General features: G+C 38.1%; 1 protein-coding gene across 1 annotated transcript; it reads left to right on the forward strand.

Annotated features, from left to right (window-relative positions):
• Positions 1 to 15747: 15747 nt before the first annotated feature.
• Positions 15748 to 19239, forward strand: LOC107889961 (uncharacterized). The gene is made up of 5 exons (XM_016814492.1): positions 15748 to 15835; positions 16024 to 16294; positions 16441 to 16595; positions 17254 to 17484; positions 19109 to 19239. The coding sequence occupies exons 1-5, from the start codon at positions 15748 to 15750 to the stop codon at positions 19237 to 19239; spliced, it is 876 nt and encodes a 291-aa protein (XP_016669981.1).
• The last annotated feature ends 1083 nt before the right edge of the window (positions 19240 to 20322 follow it).

Consider the following 20322-nt stretch of genomic DNA (forward strand, 5'->3'; position numbering starts at 1 on the left):
CAAGTACGACACCCTTACGGCACCCCGAGCTGGTTTAGTTGCTGCAGGTTCGGTTCAATTCAATGACGACCTGACTGGACGAATCTAGCCACCAGTTGGACCGTCGGCCCAGTTCATTCAGTTATTAGGTCTTGGTTTCGGTTTTAGGCTCCCGAGCCTAATTTATAATCTCAGGTCCAATTCTCAAGTTTAATTACCCATTGAGTCAATTATCTGACTTGAAAATTAACTTCTAAAAATATTGTATTAATTTTAATTAATTTGATTAATTTAATTTTCCTTGATAAATTTTTTTTTTCCAAAAATCACTTAGATTTTCCAAATTAATTTTTCAAGAAAATTGTTTAATCAAATTCTCTAGTTAACTTACGACCACCTAATTTAATTCCACATCAAATAAATCGACTCAATTAAATTATTTTCAAAGTCGTATAACGTTCTTCTGATTCAAATTTAGTCTGATTGAGCTTTTGTTAAGCTAGGGGAGGGACTAATCCAACATATATAATTAGGTTTTAGTTATTGCAATTATGTCTAGAAGTATCATTCCAATAATTCGCAGTTACTTAATCATGGAGTCAGTCCATAAGAAATAACATGATTGAAAAACTCTTTACAGTATACTCTTTACGAAAATAATTCATCCAACAACTTTGTCCAATGACATCGTCATGTGCGTGTTACCCTTATATGATATCCTTAATTCCTTTAAGTTAACTCTGTTCACTCAATACAATCCTATTTTATCTCACTGTCACTATTGTGTCTTATTAATGATTAATATGATCACTGTCAACAAATGACTGTGATAAATTACTCATTTGAGAACAAGCAACTCGTGGCCATGTTCCATATTTATCAATCCACACAATGTCAATGAGAGGATACCATTAACTCTTTAATTGAGCTATGAATTCCATTGTTGCTAGTAAAACCATGCCATACACAAGTCATGTACCCAACATATAGGCTATAGGCTTGATCATGCACAAAGGTCTCTGCTTATATCAAAGCACATGAGTTGCATACGCATGGTCAGTGACTAACTCAGGATTTAGGTAAATCACACCATGAATGTCACAAGTGAATTAATTCAAAAACGAATTTAGAATTAATTCATCTTGGGTTCAGTCCAATTTATCATTCTACCAATGAATACATCTATGTCTCTACTCGTAGAGTCAACTGCTTCGATAGCCAAGACTAGCCATCTCCCCAATTGGAATTGTAAATGACATAATAATCTTTCTCAGTATTTAAATCAAGTTCTCATTTTGATTTTTTTATAGGATTACAGACTCATTTAGATTATCTACTGAAGTAAGTTGTCTTTCTCGCTATGTAAACATTTTTTTAGAATGCCACATATCTTCAGTTGGAACTTTAGACAATCAATGAGCTAGTATTGTCACAAATTCATTATGCATGGAAAATATAAAAGACATAAATGCAAAAGACATAATAGTGAAATGTGAAATTAACTTTATTTATTCATCGTTCAAATCAATAGAAAATAGTTACATTTTTACTACAATATGGGCACATTTCCTAACAATCTCCCACTTTCGCTAGTGAAGTAAATGTGTCATTTTTGACATTCACATATCCTCAGCGTGTTTGCTAAAAATCCTGGTTACAAGAGTCTTAGTAAATGGATCTACAAGGCTACTTTCAGAAGCTACTTTCATCACATCTACAATTCCTTTGGCTACTGCCACTCGTATCAAGTAATATTTCCGATTAATGTGTTTTGTCCTCTTGCGACTTCTTATTTCCTTGATATTTGCTATTGCAACACTGTTATCACAAAAAATGTTATAGCTTTTTCCATACTAGGAATAACTTCAAGTTCAGATGAGAACTTTCAAAGCCATATAGATTCTTTCATTGCCTCAGAAGCAGGCACATACTTGGCCACCATAGTAGAATCATCAGTGTAAGTTTGTTTTACAGTTCTCCATATTATGGCTCCACGGCCTAGAACGAATACATTTCTCGACATCAATTTCCTTGAATCTTTACAGGTTTGGAAGTCTGAGTCTGTGTATCCAATAAGAGTAAGGTCCTCCCCAAAATACACAAGCATATAATCCCTAATTCTTTTAAGATATGCTAATATATGTTTTACAACTTGCCAATGCTTATGACCTTGATTCGCCTGATATCAACTAACCATTTCTATTGTGACCTTACTCATATGCTCTCTTTCTTCTACTGTCTTAGGACAGTCATCTAAAGAAAGATAAAAACCTGATGTAGTCGATTGAATGCCTACCTTTGTGTAACACCCTACACCCGGTCTGGTCGCCAAGCCTAGATACGGGATGCCATACCATCGTGTTGTCTCATGTACATCGAATAGGAAGCTAGATTCAAGCTAATCGATAATCATTTGTTAACACGTTACAAGTGTTAAGTTGTCCAAATAATTAATTAATAATTTTACATGTAAATCATTCGTTAATCGATCATACACACAACCAGAATCATGCATAAGGGATAATTAACAAAATTCCATAAAAATATTCGTAGGTATCAATACTATTATCCAGGTATCAATATTTCCCTTGAGTGGTATCGATACCACTTGGAAAAATGATACCAAATGAGCATACTATTTCTTGATTAGAAACCCAACTATTGAAAAATATCGGTACCACCGAACAAAGTATCGATATTTACTCCTCAAGTATCGATACTCGAGCAAAGGTATCCATACAAAATCTATATCTATTTCTTATACATTCTAATTCACAGAGGTATCGATTTTCAAAGCCCAATATCGATACCTCGGCTACTGGAGCTAAAAATACAGCATAGAAAAGCAATTAATTCATCTCAAAAAGTTCCTAAACTACATGCATCAAGTACTAAGTTAAATAACCAATCATACGGCTTAAGCAATAGTACGAAATACCAAAAATAAGTCCAAACAATTATCATCATGCAAACTTTAACATCTACATTCCTCAGCACTAGTAATAACATGATATTCTTAGAAACCAAGTCAATTTTTTAGAAATGAATGTAACTATAATAAGTCTACCACATTGCATGTTTCCCCAAAATAAATAAAAATAATAAAGCACCTACAAAGAATAACAAAACTTCCTTGGATCACTCCTTTGGAAACCATACCGCCGACACCGTGACGTCACTGATATGCATATGTTGAAATGAATGGGTGGGCTTTAACAAGCTCAGTGAATGCAATAATTTCCAAAATGCAAACATATCGTCATGCAACACAACTAGTCATTTACTCACAAGTACCGTATTCTTAAGTATAGCATCATATAGTATTAAATCATGCATCATCTAACAGTTCATTCTTACAAAGCGTACATACTCATTTAAGCATACATCACATAACACATAGATACATATCTCCACCAATATAAAAGACAAGATAGATTGACACATGAGTTATGAAACATAGTGAGCTCTATCACCACACATCGGATACACAGATCTCAGTTTCACCATATAGACTCATAGAGTCAAACATGTCCCAAAAGAGAAGCATTTAACTAACACTCTCCTTATTTCCCCTCACATGTCCCATTGAATGGAGCTTATATCTCATTCCCTTATCCTTCCAAACATGCCCGAGGGCCACAATGCCTAAAACCACTATACATATAAGTGAGCACTCACAATCATATGGCATGCCAACTACATCAAATGGTTCTAAGATCACAAGGCCGAAATATCCGAAAAACAACACATATTACTTACCAATTATCTGTGCATTAACACTACATGTTAGTATCTTTTGCAAAACACCATCATAGTCATATAACATACATATTACACATGTATTGCATGTACATAATTACTCTTTACACAATAATCACCATATCTACATATCTCATATCATGCATATTATATAACCATATAACCACAAGGCAAGTATAGTTTCAAGAAAGCTTACACTCGAAACTTAAAGTAGGGGTATAGGCTACATCTAAATTCCCAATCAATATATGACTCGTGTTTACGAGTAGCAATTCTATACACTCACCACTTTATACTTTTGTTGAAAATCGAAAGCTCAACTAACGTTTTTCTAGCTTGTAGCATGCTTTAATGAATCTGAAGCTTTACACACATGAATCATGCAATAACCATAGTCAAATATCAATGAAGACTCCACTCAAACCAACTAAACATAAGCCTTAAGCTAAGTTCTCATGTGATTTAAACTATTAGCATAACATAATTTATATACTAATTTCTCGATCTATACTCAACCTTTTTGCTTAAAATTAGTTTTTTTCATCTACTTAGTCATCTACACCTAATTCACAACCTCCAAACTAGACAAGTCTACTCAATTCGTGGTATCCACATTTTTTTGACATATTTTAGGCAATTTTCACAAAATTCATTAAAACATGAGAAATCATTAATGAAACTTCAAGATAAGTTTAAAAACCTTCTAATTATGCTAAAAAAAGTTGAAAAACACTTTGAAACCAAGTTTTGACTCAAAATCCTGAAATCCACCATTAATGGCTCGATTTTTTGTTTTTATTTAGAACATGTGATTTGAGGGCTGGTAATTCAGTTTTAGAGTCTAAATAACATTAAAAACCAATGGATAAATGAATGATTACCTTTTTTGAAAGAATGAATGAGTTTAGAGAGGGTGTCTTTCTTGGAGATTTATGATGGTAAATGACTTAGGAATGGTAGGAAATCAAGGTATTATGGTTTGGGAATCTAAAATCAATGGAAGAGCTAGGGAGGGTGGTAAACAAAATGAAGGGAAAATAAATAGAAGCGAAAAACATGTTGATAGGGAGAAAATAGGTTCAATTTTACAAAATGGTTAAACTACAACATAAATGCCTACTATTTTGACTTTATCACAAATTAGTCCTTTCTCAAAATTAAGGGTTTATATAACAGTTTTTTGAAAATTGATCTAACAGATGCTAAAGTTGAAAACATTATCGAGTACTAATCTTACGAAATTTCGAGCTCATATAAGCCAAAATTCTTAAAATACCCCTAAAACTCATAGCCCTATTTTGGGTGTTACACTTTGCATCGTTCATTGCAAAATGTTCCAGTAGCTTATCGATGTATAAAGCTTGAGATAGTGCTATCGTTTTATTCTTTCGACCCTTAAAGATTCAAATTCTAAGAATATAACTAGCTTCACCCAAGTTCTTTATGCTAAACTATTGAGCTAAACACAGTTTAATTGATAGCAATTGCCCTACATCATTTCTGATAAGAAGAATATCATTGACATGCAAAACTAGGAATACCATCTTTTTACTCAAATCCAAAAGTCTTGATCGTTTGATCAAATATTTTATTCCATGAGCGGGGCGCCTGCTTAAGTCCATAAATGGATCTTAGCAGTTCGCAAGCTTTCTCCTCATTTCCTTTAACAACATAGCTAGTGGGTTTGAGCCATGTAAATGGTCTCATCAAGATAGCAATTCAAGAATGCTGTCCTGACATCCATTTTTCAGATCTCGTAATTGAGAGCAGTGACAGTGGGTAAGAGTATACAGGTAGACTTGAGGATGGCTACTAAAGAAAAGGTCTCATCGTAATCGATACCTTCTTTCTGTGTGTAGCCTTTCCCTACAATCTAGCTTTCTGTGTTTCCACTTTCCATTCTGCATTCTCTTCTTCTTGTAGATCCACTTACACTCTATGGGTTTAATCCCAATTGGTATATCTATAAGTTCCTATGCCGTATTGGTTTTTATATAATCCATCTCGGCATTCATGGTCTATATGAGTTTCGTGTAGGAACCTGTACCACTTGCAGCATAATCATAACTTTTCTCAATCATGATATATTTGTTTAAATTACCCGTTGTACCAGTTGGAAAAAATAAATAGATACCCAATAAGCCTCATACAAAAAGGGTAAGATGCCGATGCCATGTCCCAGACATGGTCTTACACTGGCTCTTATATATCGATACCAATGCCATGTTCCAAACATGGTCTTACACTGGCCCACATGTCGAGGCCGATGCCATGTCCTAGATATGGTCTTACAGTAGCTCTTATATAAATGTCGATGCCATGTTCCAAATATAGTCTTACACTAGCACATAGGTCAAAGCCGTTGCCATGTCCTAGACATGGTCTTACACTAGCTCTCATGTAAATGTCGATGCCATGTTCCAAACATGGTCTTATACTAGTCCACATGTCAAGGTCGATGCCATGTCCCAAACAGGGTCTTACACTAGCTCTCATATAAATGCTGATGCCATGTTCCAAACATGGTTTTACACTGGCTCACATGACCCTAGTATCACGGCATGGATATCTGATAAAACATGGACTTAATTTTCCTTTCTTACCGAATCTAAAGACTTTTTTCTACAAGATACTTTAAAAAACACCTTATCATTGACTTGAAACTCAATTTCTTTTCGTTTCAAAACCGCGTAGGATTTCTGTCTATCCAAAGCGGCCTTCAAACAATCACGAATTACCTTTACTTTCTCTTCGGTGTCTTTAACTAGTCAACCCTGTGAATCTAAATTTGTTTGAGTTTGGCCCAATACAAAGGAGTTCGACACTTTCACCCGTATAAAGTGTCATAAGGCGCCATTTTCAAATTCGACTGATAGCTATTGTTGTAGGCAAACTCTACCAGCGGTAAATAATTTTTCCAACTGCCTTGGAATTCAAGGACACAACACCACAACATGTCTTCAAGAACCTGAATTAATCTCTTCGACTAACCATCGGTTTAAGGACGAAAAGCTGTGCTAAAACTCAACTTTGTCCCCAAAGCTTCTTGTAACTTTTTCCAAAATCGCAAGGTAAACCTCGGATCTCTATTTGAAATAATTGACAAGGGTATTTCATGAAGTCTCACAATTTAGGAAACATACAAATCAACCAATTTTTCAAGCGGATAATCCATATGCACTGGTATAAAATGAGCCAACTTTGTTAACCTATCAACCACAACCCATACGGTATTTTTCTTCCTTGGCGTCCAAGGTAACCCGGACATGAAATTCATAGTAATACAATCCTATTTCCATTCGGGAAACAACACAGGTTAAAGTAAACTCGAAGTTACTTGGTGTTCAGGTTTCACTTGCTGAAAAATTAGGCACTTAGAGACAAACTCTAAAACGCATCTCTTCATTCCCGACCACCAATACATTTTCTTCAAGTCATTGTACATTTTCATACTACCCAAATGGATAGACATATAACTGCTATGTGCGTCATGAAAATTTTTTTGAATAAGCTTGTCATCTTTGGGTACACAAATTCTGTCTCGAAACATTAAACAACCATCTAAACCAATCTGAAAATCTGATTCTATACCTTTCTTGCATTGAGTTATCATAGCTTGCAATTCCTTATCGTCTTTCTGAGCTTCGCAAATCTCTTGCAAAAACATTGGTTTCGCTCTCAACTTGGCTAAAATTGAACCATCGTCAATTACAAAAAACTGAGTTTTCATATCCCTCAAGGCAAACAATGGCTTCCTACTCAAAGTATTGGCGGCCACGTTTGCCTTCCCTGAGTGATAGTCGATCACCAACTTGTAATCATTTATGAGCTCTAGCCATCTTCGTTGGTAAAGGTTCAATTCCTTTTAAGTCGTCAAATACTGATACTTTTATGGTCGATGAATACTCGGTATCTTTCGCCATACAAATGGTGTCTCCAGATCTTCAGTGCAAACACTATGGCAGCTAACTCTAAGTCGTGAGTCAGATAATTTTTCTCATGCAGCTTCTATAACATCCCAAATTAGGACCTAGTCAGAATAGTAGTTTCGGGACCACAAACCCGACATAAAAATATTTTTTTTATGATTGTTTTGAGGTCTAGGACATGAAAGCATGCATGTGTGAAAGTTTCATAAAGAAAATCTAGGTGTAAGGTGTCCAATTTAAAAATTAGGGACCAAATCGAATAAATTGCAAAACGTGTGTTCTAGAAGCAATTTGTATAAATTGCTTTGGATTATTAATTAAGAGGTTTTAAATAGAAATTTTCTCAAATTCCAAGTTTTTGGACAAAAATAGGCATGGATGGAAAATTTTGAAAGTTTAGTAAGAAAGGTCATTTTGGTCATTTAGTAATAAATGAAATAGAAAGGGAAAATCAAAGCAAAATTCACTCATCTTCTTCCTTATGATTGAAAAAATTTGCAAGGGTTTCTTAAGCTAGGGTTTTGGCATTTTCAAGCTTGATAGTAAGTGACTCCCAGCCTCGTTTTTAACGTTCTGTACATTTTTGAAATCCTCGTAACGTGCTCTATTCATTTCTACCCATATTTCAAGGTAGGGTTCAGGTTAAAAATTTGATCCATTCATGAGATGATTGCTCTTTGATGATTTATGGAGGATTATGAAAGTTAGATGTTAGATAAATATCTTTTACTATATGATTTTTCATGAAAACACTAAAAAGGGACCTATTTGTAAAAGGTACAAAATGGGCGGTAGAAATGTGAAATAGAGATCAAATGTAGGTTGATATGAGCTTAGAATAGATTCGAGGAGCTTTAGGACCAAAATGTAAAAATGTGAAAGGTTAGGGGTAAAGTAGTCATTTTGCCCAAGAGTGAAATTTTGGGCTGAATTTGAATAATGAGATAGAATAATAATTTATTTTGTTTATATAGCCCCCGAAAGACCAATTCCAGAGGTTGACCATGGAAAACAAAAGGTTTCAGAATAACCGAAATCCAAATCCGAAACGTTTTCCAAGTAAGTTCATGTAACTCGAAGTAACACTTTTAAAATACTTAAATGTATATTCTTGAACGTGATATAAATTTTGATACTCAATGTATAATAACTCATGAAACGTGATTGTATTGATTTAAAAAGGATTTAAATATCCCGGTTTAATGAAAAGGGTATCAGATGGAATTCTTGAAAACAAATTGACGGTAAAAAGGATCTAGCCCGAACGGGTGTTCCTTATGTGATCTGGCCTCCTAAATAATATGTGTTTTAAATGGATTTAGCCTGGACAGGTAATCCGAATTAGGATCTAAATTTAGCCTGGACTGGTAATTTAGATCCAAGCTCAGTAGAGTATTTGTCGTTGTAGGGGATTTAGCCTAGACTTGTAATCCTGACATTACTCTATGAGTTTATACTACAGGGTATTTAGCCTGGACTGGTAATCCCACCGTAAAAGAATGACGTTCGCGGGAGTGCGCTCGTTAAAAAGGTCACTAATATGAATTGATGATAAATGGTTTAGTACGCCATAAGTGTACTAAAGAATATCCATCGAGATTTTGAGAAATTCAACGGGATTAGTATAAGAAGTGGAATTGAGATTTTTGTTATGATGAGCTCATCTACTAATTTTTTATTATATATTACTATGTGTCTAATTTTGATGATTGAGTGCATGTGTTAGGGAAAATATTCTATACTTGATGGATTGCCTATTTAATGTGGTTGTATGTTAAAGTAACCAGTAAGTTTACTTTCCTGTTATATGGACTTACTAAGCATGTCAATGCTTACCCCATTTCATTTTTCCCTATTTTATAAAGCTCGTGGACTCATGGAGCTTGGAAGACTGTGGGAGCCTTGATCACACTATCAACAAGTCTCATTTTGATATAAAGAAACATTCATTTTGATATAATGGCATGTATAGGATTTTTGATCATTTTGTCATATGTGTCATTTGGTCAGCCAAAGAAATGGCTTATGAAGATATGTTAATTAATTTTGTATACGGCCATGAGATGTGGCTCATATTGATATGGGTGGTAACCCTACTAAATATACATGTTTAGGTTTACATGTTTCTTGTGATGTGATTGTATAGCCTAGCATGAATGGATGTGTAAAATGAGGCCCAATAACTTGAGAGTGGTTATGGCATAAAATGGTAAGTGGTTATATCATTGCCTAAGTATAAAATGTGGAATGTGCTAATGATAACCCCAATACAAGAAGTGTAACTTGAACAATTGTAATAAGGTTTACATGTATGAATCATGTCAATGATGTTTAACTGTAATTATATACCATGTTAAGTGTCCATGAAATATATGAGTGTGTATGGATGTAAAAAGGTGACCAATGGTTTGGAAAATAACCTTTAAATGGTCCACACGAGCAGACACACGGGTATGTGTCTAGATCGTGTGCGACACACGGTTTGCCCCATGGGTGTGTTGAAGGGCCGTGTGTCCCCTACACCCAAATTTTGTAAGTCAGTATGCTTAGTAGTAAACGCATGGGCTAAGACACGAGCATGTGTCTTGGCCGTGTGAGAGACACGACCTACCCACATGGGCGTGTATTCTGGCCGTGAGAAGTTTGCACCTTTTTATGAAAAATTCACTTAATTTTAATTGACCATGCGGTCTGGCCACATGACCGTGTGACACTAAATTGATGTTGACGTCATAGTCAGAGAGTTACACGGTCTGAGGACACAAGCGTGTAGAGAGCATATGGGCGCGTCCCTTGTCTCACACGGGCGTGTGGCTCTATATTAGGGAAATTTCCCAAACTTTTCTAAAAGATCCCAATTTGGTCCTGATTCTTTTTTGATGGTTGCTTTGGGCCTCATAGGCCCATATTAGGGACAATTTGTGTATGTATGAATGAAGTTGCTTTAAAGGAAAAATTTTGTAGCCCGACTTTCTACATGAATGACTGTGTATGTGTTCGGTAATGCCTCATATCCTATCCCAGCCTCAGGTACGAGTAAAGGTGTTACAACTTCAGTTGTCTCGAGGCATACACTATTAACTTTCTTTCTTGCATGAGCACGTATCCCAATCTATTCAAGAATGCGTCTCTATACACCACGAATTCATTTCCTGGTTTCGGTTGCACTAAAATTGGAGCTTCAGTCAACAACGCCTTTAGTTTCTCGAAACTCTGTTGGCATTTTTCCGTCCATTTGAACTTGGACATCTTTCTGTAGCAACCTCGTCATCGGAGTAGCAATTATGGAGAATCCTTTAACGAATCGTCTATAGTAACCCACTAAGCCTAGAAAGCTTCTAATCTCCGATACATTCCTCGGTAATTTCCACTCAACAGTAGTCGAGATCTTACTCGAGTCAACTCTAATACCATCACCCAGCACGATGTGCCTGAAGAATCTGACCTCCTGTTGCCAAAACTCACTTTTACTAAACTTGGCATGCAACTGCTTATCTCTTAATCTGTAAAACAGTTCTCAAATGCTCCGCATGCTCACTCTCATCATGAGAATAAATTAATATATCATCGATTAAAACAACAACGAACTTATCCAAGTATGGTCAGAAAATACGATTCATTAAATCTATAAACACGGTAGGAGCATTTGTTAAACCAAAGGGTATGACAAGGAACTCATAGTGCCCGTCCCTCGTTCGAAACACGATTTTTGGTACATCTTGCTCCTTAACTCTTAGCAGGTAATAACCAAACCTTAAGTCCACCTGTAACACCCCAAAATATAGGTACTTATTTTTTGTATGTTGTGTAACTCAAACGAATGCTTGTTTCAATGGTTAAGTGTCCTGGGAAGCGCTGAAGAAGTCTTGGGTTCAAGCTTGGGCATTTGAAAAAAAAAATTTGTTTTAAGAAATAAAACCTTCCCTTCGGTTAGTGGACTTTTAAATTCATGTGTGTTAAACATGACATAAAGAGCCTATTGTTCTAGGGGTAAGTGGCGTGTGGAGTGTTCCTTGGGGTCTGAGGTTCGAGGCTTGGTGATGAAAAAGGGGCATTTTATTTTGCTACAAGTATGGTGGAAGTGTCCTAGGTTGACCAAAACTAAGGTGGGTGATAGGAGTTTGAATGGGTGGTTGAAGAGATAATGGAGAAGAGATTTTAGGAGGATTTTGTGGGATTTGAAAGTGGGGGAGTTTGTGCCAAAATTGAATTCTTGTTCAAAGAATTTCGGCTGAGGTGGGAAAGGTTGGAAGAGTCAAGTGTGGGAGTTGTTTAGAGGTCTTACAGAATTAGGAGTTTCTTTTGGAAAAATCGGCATTAGCTCATCTTTCTTTGCCTTTGGTGACAAATTTGCCTGCTTCTCGATTTGTCTTTCTTGCTTGTTGTGGTTGAATGGTGCTTGGTCATTCCTGTTTTTCTCTCTATTGAGCTTTACGATTTTGTACTCCCTTTCTAACCATTTTCCTCTGGTTGACTGATTTCTTTTTCTCTCTTTCTCATTTGGTTTTCTATTCTTCTTGACCGATTGCTGCAATTTCTTTTCCTCTCTTAACACTTTTGGTTTTCATTCCACCTTCTCCCTCCCACAATCGGTTGTAACCTTTAGGCCGATTACCTTGTCTCTTCTTCTCTCCTTTTTTTCCGCTTCTTTTCTCTCTCTCAATTCTTTCCCTTTTCATTGGTGGGTGGCCGAATATTGATTGGTAAGTCTCTGTTTGTCTCTACTCTTTCAGCTTTTCTCCTCTTTTCCCTGAATGTCGATTCTTATCTTTTTCTCTCTTGGTTATGGTGTTCTTTTTGGTTTTAGTACTACTCGAGGAGTGAAGGAGTTTGCTAGTGTCACAGAAACAATTGGAACCATCCTCTCGTCTCTCGATCAAAAGTAACGCTACTCGTTGGTATTATATTGAACTAAGGTATTTTGGCTTGGCTTCTTCGGTAGTGGCCGAATGTTTCTTTCCCTTATTTTGGGTTTACGTTTTTTATGGGTTGGTATGCATTGTTTCAACCCTTGTGTATAAGCAAACATGAGTAATAGATTCACTTATTATGCAGATAATCATCAAGGAGTTTGTTATCAACCCTCGTTAGTAAGCTAAGCGAGCTAAAACCACGCTCGTTCGATCAAGGCAAGTATCGATATGATTTTTGAGATGAGTGCTAATAAGAAGGTGTTAACCTTAATGATTAAAAGATTGACATTAGGTTATGATTGAATCTAGGTTTAACTGATCAAGGAGACTGCACTCTTTTCGCAATCAAGTGTGTAATCACACTGCAATAACTATTAATCGGCAAAAGCCGGAAAGTATGTCTATTGACGCTACACGAGCGTACGATCGCTCACATGATGATCCAAATGCATAAAGCGTGGGAAATTAATCGTAGAGGCCACATGGGCGATTTTATGGGCTTAGGCCATTGTGGGCTTAGGCTGTTTTGGGCCACAATAGGCAGAAATGGGCCGTGTGGGCCCCACAGGCTCGTAGGCCCTGCACAGGTAAACTACTGGGATGTATGGAGATTATTGGGCTAGGCCATGTAGTTCACACGACCAAGGTCATGTTTGGGATTTATGGGCCACACGGGCATGTGGGCCCACGTGGGCCACATTATGGGCTTTGGGCCCTTTATCACTGTTTAACTGTTAAGGTTGCACGGGTCGCCCGAGACAACTGTGGACCTACTGTTGGGTCGGTAGGTATACTTAGACCTTAATTTAATAAAATGACCGTTATACCCCTTTGAGGTAAATGACTAATATACCCCTTTGATATGTATGACTGTAATCGAGCATGACATGATTTGCATTTACGTATGATATTATGACAAGACATATTGCATGGGGTTGGGTTATTATATTTGGAGAAAGTGTACTGTACTGGCAGCTCCGCTGCAACCAGTGATTAGTGCCACAACTGGTGTTGTATTTTAGAGTGTAGGGATGGGTGGGTCGATTTTATCCCTACATGGAGTGTAGGGATGGACATAGTGGAGTGTAGAGGATGGATGGGTAAGATTTCTGATTGCATTACTGTTACTAATACTGTAATGGGCTATGGCCCTAACTGATACTGGACTGTCACTGAAATGGGCTTAGGCCCAAACTGTATTTGCCTACTGTTTGACTAACTATTGTTAAGGGATTAGACTAAATATTGTTAAGGGATTACACACTGAGTTTACTTAAACTCACCCTTCTACTTTTCTATGCAGGTAACCCTTAGACGGATCGGTGCTGCGAGAGACTCGATGGTGGCCACACAACTGTTTTTGCTTCATTTAATCTTTGAATTTATAAGTAACTTAATTTGGGTTTTTTTTGTTATAAGGCCTTTTAAAGTTTTTATTTTGGGATTTAATTACTTTGAATCATATCTGCTAGAAGTAGGCTACAGTTTTTAAAGAGATAAATGCATTTCAAAATACCACGTTATTGCAACAGAATTTAAAAAGTTTTTGCAACAATCATAGTTTTTTTTAAATGCAATAACTATCTAATATAATTAACACTGTGCTAAACCAACTAGAGTTTAATAATAGCAATTTATTCTAAATTTTTCGTAGTATCACGACAAGGTTTTTAGTATAAAACTATGTTTTTCGAAATTCACTTCAATGTGTCATCCCAGATTTGGCCATAATGTCTAGGCTTTGTTTAAGGTGTTACATTTACTGGTATCAGAGTCAGGTTACAAAACGCAACTATGGGTTTGGGTTTCTTTTAAACTTGAAATCTCAAAAAGGAACTATTTTGAATTATTTGAAATACTTGGAAATATTTTTATTGGATGTGTGGTACACCGAGTCTCCGACGCCGACTCTGTAAGTTCTCTAAAACTACTGTTTGTTTAAATTGAATACTAAAACTATGGTAGGTAGTAGCCTGTACCAAAATACCCTATTTAGGTTAACCTGAAACTGTAGTCGAGACTGCGATCTACGAAAATAGAACTTTGAATTACTGATAATATTTTCCATAAAATATCTTGTAATAAATACTAGAACTGTAAACTAATGCATAAAATTTATAATTTCGATAATACGCAAATTGATAATGAGCACCAGAGGTACTCGTGGAAGGGGTACAAGAGGCCGCGGCAGAGGCCGTAGAGGTGCTCAAGCTGGGTATTCGGCATCGGCTCATATGGCTAACAATGAAGCTAGGGAGGCATCGGCTTCACCTGTTACTGAGACTAGGGCAAACGATCATGTAGCTAGGGATGACACACTATCCCAAGCTATGTTGTGGATTTTGGAGAGGGTCGCTGGGCCTAATACTAGTACTGTGGGCCGTGGGTCAGTGATGGAACGACTCAGGTCTAATGGGGCTGAGATTTGTAGAGGTATCACTAGAATTGCCCCTAATGTGGCTGAATATTGGATTGAGGCCACAGAGAGGATCATGGATGATCTCGATTGCACCCCAGAGTAGAAATTAGAAGGTGTAGTGTCATTGCTATGAGATGAAGCCTATCAGTGGTGGTTTACAGTTAAAGAGGATACTTAGCCCGACCAAGTGACTTGGGAACTTTTTAAGATTGCATTCTATGGATAATATATGGGTGCTAGTTATGTGGATGCTAGGAGGAGGGAGTTTCTGAATCTGACTCATGGGGATAAATCTGTAGCTAAATACGAGGCAAAATTTTTACGACTTAGTCGCTATGCGCATGGGATGGTGGCAACTGAGTATAAGTGCTGTGTTCATTTTGAGGACGACCTCAGAGATAATCTACGAGTTCTGATAGCCCTACAGATGGAGTGAGATTTTGCTGTGTTAGTGGAAAAGGCAAAGATCATTGAGGATGTGAAGCATGCTGAGCGCCAGAACCGTGAGAAGGACAGGGTGAGGAACAAGAAGGTTTATAAGCCCTCAAGTTCAACTATGGGGCCTAAGAAAAAGGCAAGAGCTGATGGGTCAGACAGAGTTAGGCCCCTTATTGCTGTTATTGGACCGCAGCCCTATGCAGATTGTGGGAGACGCCATCATGGCTAGTGCTGGAAAAGGATTGGGGCATGTTTGAGGTGCGAATCTATAGAGCACAGTATTAGAGATTATCCACGGAGGCCCGATCAGATGCAAGCTACTGGTATGGGCATTGCTCAGCCGTCGAGAGGTGTTCAGCAGCGACTGAGAGGCCGTGGTCGGGCCAGAGGTGGAAATGGTATGGGCTATGGTCGTGGAGCACCGGGCAGAGGTGCTAGTCATACTAAGGCAAAACAGGCGACACTGGTTTATACTGCACATCGCCGAGAGGACGGAGACGCCCCAGATGCTATTACGGGTATGTTCTTTATCAGAATTTACCTTATACTGCATTTATTTATGTTGGGTCTATGCATTCATACATAGCATGCACTGTGTCTAAGACTTTGGGTATGATGGTTGAAAACACTACGAGTGAGGTTACTGTGTTGAGTCCATTAGGGCAGTCGGTGAGAGTGAATAAACTGTTTAAAGATATACCTTTAGAGGTTCAAGGAATGATCTTTTTAACGGATATAATGGAGCTTTCTTTTGGAGAATTCAACTTAATATTAGGCATGGACTGGCTGGTTAAGCATCAGGTGAATTTGGACTGTGCTGCAAAACAGGTGGTATTGAAAACTGCAAGGGTGATGAGGTAGTGGTAATTAGGGAGCGTCAAAATTATCTGTCAAATGTGATTTCTGCACTTAGGGCTGAGAAATTGGTTCGTAAAGGTTGTGAGGCGTATCTAGCCTATGTTAGTGCTTTTGATTCTGAGGTTTCTACTGTTAAATATATCAGAACGGTTAAGGATTTTCTAGATGTCTTTCCCGATGAACTACCTGGGTTACCTCCAAACCGTGAAGTGGAGTTTGGGATTGAACTCTTGCCTGGTATAGCTCTGGTGTCTATTGCCCCTTATAGAATGGCACCGAAGGAACTTGAGGAGCTTAAAGGTCATATTTAAGAGTTATTGGATCGAGGGTTCATCCACCCTAGTGTGTCTCCGTGGGGAGCATCGGTGTTATTTGTAAAAAGAAGGATGGATCCATGCGTATATGCATCGACTATCGGCAACTAAGTAAATTGACTGTTAAGAATAAGTACCCTCTATCGAGGATTGATGATCTATTCGATCAGTTGCGTGGAGCTTCGATTTTCTCTAATATAGATATTCGATCTGGGTACCATCAACTGAGGGTCAAGAAAACTGATGTTTACAAGACAATGTTTAGGACTTGTTATGGTCATTACGTGTTCCTAGTGATGCCATTTGGACTGACGAATGCACTAGCGGTTTTTATGGAGTTGATGAACCGAGTGTTCTAGCCCTACCTGGATCACTTGATAGTAGTGTTTATAGATGACATTCTGGTGTATTCAAAAACTGAAGATGAACATGATGCACATCTCCAAGTGGTTCTGCAAATTCTGAGGGAAAAACAATTGTACGTTAAATTCAGCAAGTGTGAATTCTGGCTACGAGAGGTAACTTTTCTAGGTCATGTGGTTTTTACTGAGGGAATTAGGGTTGATCCTCGGGAAATTGAAGCTGTTCTGGATTGGAAGCAGCCTAAGTCAAAATCTAAGAGCCGAAGTTTTCTGGGTCTAAAGGGTATTATAGACGGTTTTTCGAAGGGTTTTCTTTGATTGTTGTGCCTCTGACTAAGTTGTTGCGCAAAGGAGTATCGTTTGATTGGACTGATAAGCTGCAAGAAAGTTTTGAGAAGCTTAAGAAAGTTCCGACTAAAGCTCCTGTCTTGATACAGCCAGAGCCTAGGAAAGAATTCACTATCTACAGCGATGGATCAAATGTTGGTTTAGGATGTGTATTGATGCAAGAGGGTAAGGTGGTGGCATATACGTCTCGTCAACTTAAGACGCATGAGGCGAACTATCTGACACATGACTTGGAGTTGGCTGCGGTGGTATTCACACTAAAAATTTAGAGGCATTACTTGTACAGTGAGAAGTGTATCATTTATACGGATCACAAAAGCCTCAAGTATCTCCTCACTCAGAAGGAGCTAAACCTTGGGCAGCGTAGATGGATTGAGTTGCTTAAGGATTATGAATGTTTGATTGAATATCATCCTGGCAAGACTAATGTGGTAACCGATGCACTGAGCTGTAGGGCTATGACTGATCTGAGGGCAATGTTTGCTCATCTCAGTTTATTTGACGATGGTAGCTTGTTGGCAGAACTCCAAGTTAAATCGAGGAGGATTGAATAGATCAAGGGTAAACAGTTGGAGGATTAGTCATTGAGTCCTCGATTCGGACAGATTGAGAGTGGTGGCACATCAGATTTTGGATTGAATAGTGAATGGGTACTTTGTTTCCATAGGAGAGTCTGTGTACCGAAGGATACTGGTCTGAGGTAGTCGATACTGCAGGAGGCGCTTAGTAGTCCTTATACTATGCATCCTGTTAGGAATAAAATATACCAAGACCTTTGTGAGTTATATTGGTGGCCAGGTCTTAAGCATGAAGTTATTGACTTCATGGGTAAATGCCTTACTTTTCAGCAGGTTAAGGCTAAACACCAGTTACCTTTAGGGTTACTTCAGCTAGTTAAGATTCTGCTGTGGAAGTGGGAGAGAGTAAATATGGACTTTGTTAGTGGGCTACCCTTAATGCCTACTAAGAAGGATTCAGTATGGGTCATTGTGGATCGATTGACCAAGTCCGCCCATTTCATATCGGTTCGTACTGATTTCTCATTGTAGAAGCTGGCTAAACTATATATGTCTGAGATAGTGCAACTGCATGGGGTACTGGTTTCCATAATATCTGATAGAGATCCTCACTTCACGTCTCAGTTCTAGAAAAAGTTACACGACGCTTTAGGTACAAGGTTGGACTTTAGTACGGTATTCCACCCTCAAACAGATGGTTAGTCAGAGAGGGTTATTCAAGTACTGGAGAACATGTTAAGGGGTTGTTGATAGAGTTCTGAGATAGTTGGGGGGACCACTTGCCGTTAGCGAAGTTTTCTTATAACAATAACTACCAGTCTAGCATACAGATGGCACCTTACGAGGCACTATATGGTCATAGGTGTCGTACTCCTTCATGTTGGATTGAGTTGGGCGAGCGGCTTGTTCTGGGCCCTGAATTGATTTTTGATATCGAGGACAAAGTTAGACTAATTCGGGATCGACTAAAGGAGGAATTTGACAGATAGAAGTCATATGCGGATTTGAAGCGTAAGGCGTTTGAGTATTCTGTGGGGGACTTCGTTTTTCTAAAGGTCTCACCATGGAAGAAGGTACTGAGGTTTGGACGGAAGGGCAAGTTAAGCCCTAGGTTCATTGGGCCTTACCACATACTAAAGCGTGTGGGACCGGTTGCTTATCAACTTGAGTTACCTCCAGAGTTGGATCAGATTCATGATGTGTTCCACGTCTCTATGCTGAGGTGATATTGCTCTGATCCGGTGCATATCGTCTCGACTGGGACATTGAAGTTAGGTCAGATCTGACCTTTGAGGAAGAGCCTGTTCAGATTTTAGACCGTGATGTAAAGGTTCTGAGGAGGAAGTCTATTCCACTGGTTAAGGTAATATGGCGTGATCACCGTTCTGAGGAAGCTACATAGGAACCCGAGGAGACGATGCGACAACAATACCTTCATCTGTTTGACCAGGTAAATTTCGAGGTCGAAATTTTCTTTTAGGGGGTAGAGTTTTAACGCCCCAAAATATAAGTACTTATTTTTTGTATGTTTTGTAACTCAAATGCATGCTTGTCTCAATAGTTAAGTGTCCTGGGAAGTGCCTGAGAAGTCTTTGGTTCAAGCTTGGGCATTTGCAAAAAAAAAATTGTTTTAAGAAATAAACCCTCGCTTTTGGTTAGTGGAATTTTAAATTCATGTATGTTAAACATTACATAAATAGCCTATTGGTTTAAGGGTAAGTGGCATGTTGAGTGTTCCTTGAAGTCTGAGGTTCGAGGCTTGGTGATGAAAACAGGGCATTTTATTTTGCTACAAGTATGGTGGAAGTGTCCTAGGTTGACCAAAACTGAAGTGGGTGATTGGAGTTTGAATGAGCGGTTGAGGAGATAATGGAGGAGGGATTTTAGGAGGATTTTGTGGGATTTGAAAGTGGGGGAGTTTGTGCCAAAATTGAATTCTTGTTCAGAGAGTTTTGACTGAGGTGGGAAAGGTTGGAAGAGTCAAGTGTGGGAGTTATTTATAGGTCTTGCCGAATTAGGAGTTTCTTTTGAAAAAATTAGCATTAGCTTATCTCTCTTTGCCTTTGGTGCCGAATTTGGCTGCTTCTCAGTTTGGCTTTCTTGCTTGTTGTGGCCGAATAATGCTTGTTCATTCCTATTTTTCTCTCTGTTGAGCTTTGCAATTTTGTGCTCCCTTTCTAAACTTTTTCCTCTAGTTGACTGATTTCTTTTTCTCATTTGGTTTTGTTTTCTTCTTGACCAATTGCTTCTATCTCTTTTCCCTCTCAACACTTTCGGTATTGATTCCACCTTCTCCCTCCCACAATCGGTTGTAGCCTTTTGGCCGATTACCTTGTCTCTTCTCCTCTTCTTTTCTTTTTGCTTCTTTGCTCTCTTTCAATTCTTTCCCTTTTCACTGGTGGGTGGCTGAATATTGATTGTTAAGGCTCTGTTTGTCTCTTCTCTTTCAGCTTTTCTCCTCTTTTCCCTGAATGCCTATCCTCAT

This window comes from Gossypium hirsutum, chromosome A09 (assembly GCF_007990345.1).
Source record: "Gossypium hirsutum isolate 1008001.06 chromosome A09, Gossypium_hirsutum_v2.1, whole genome shotgun sequence".
NCBI lineage: Eukaryota > Viridiplantae > Streptophyta > Magnoliopsida > Malvales > Malvaceae > Gossypium > Gossypium hirsutum.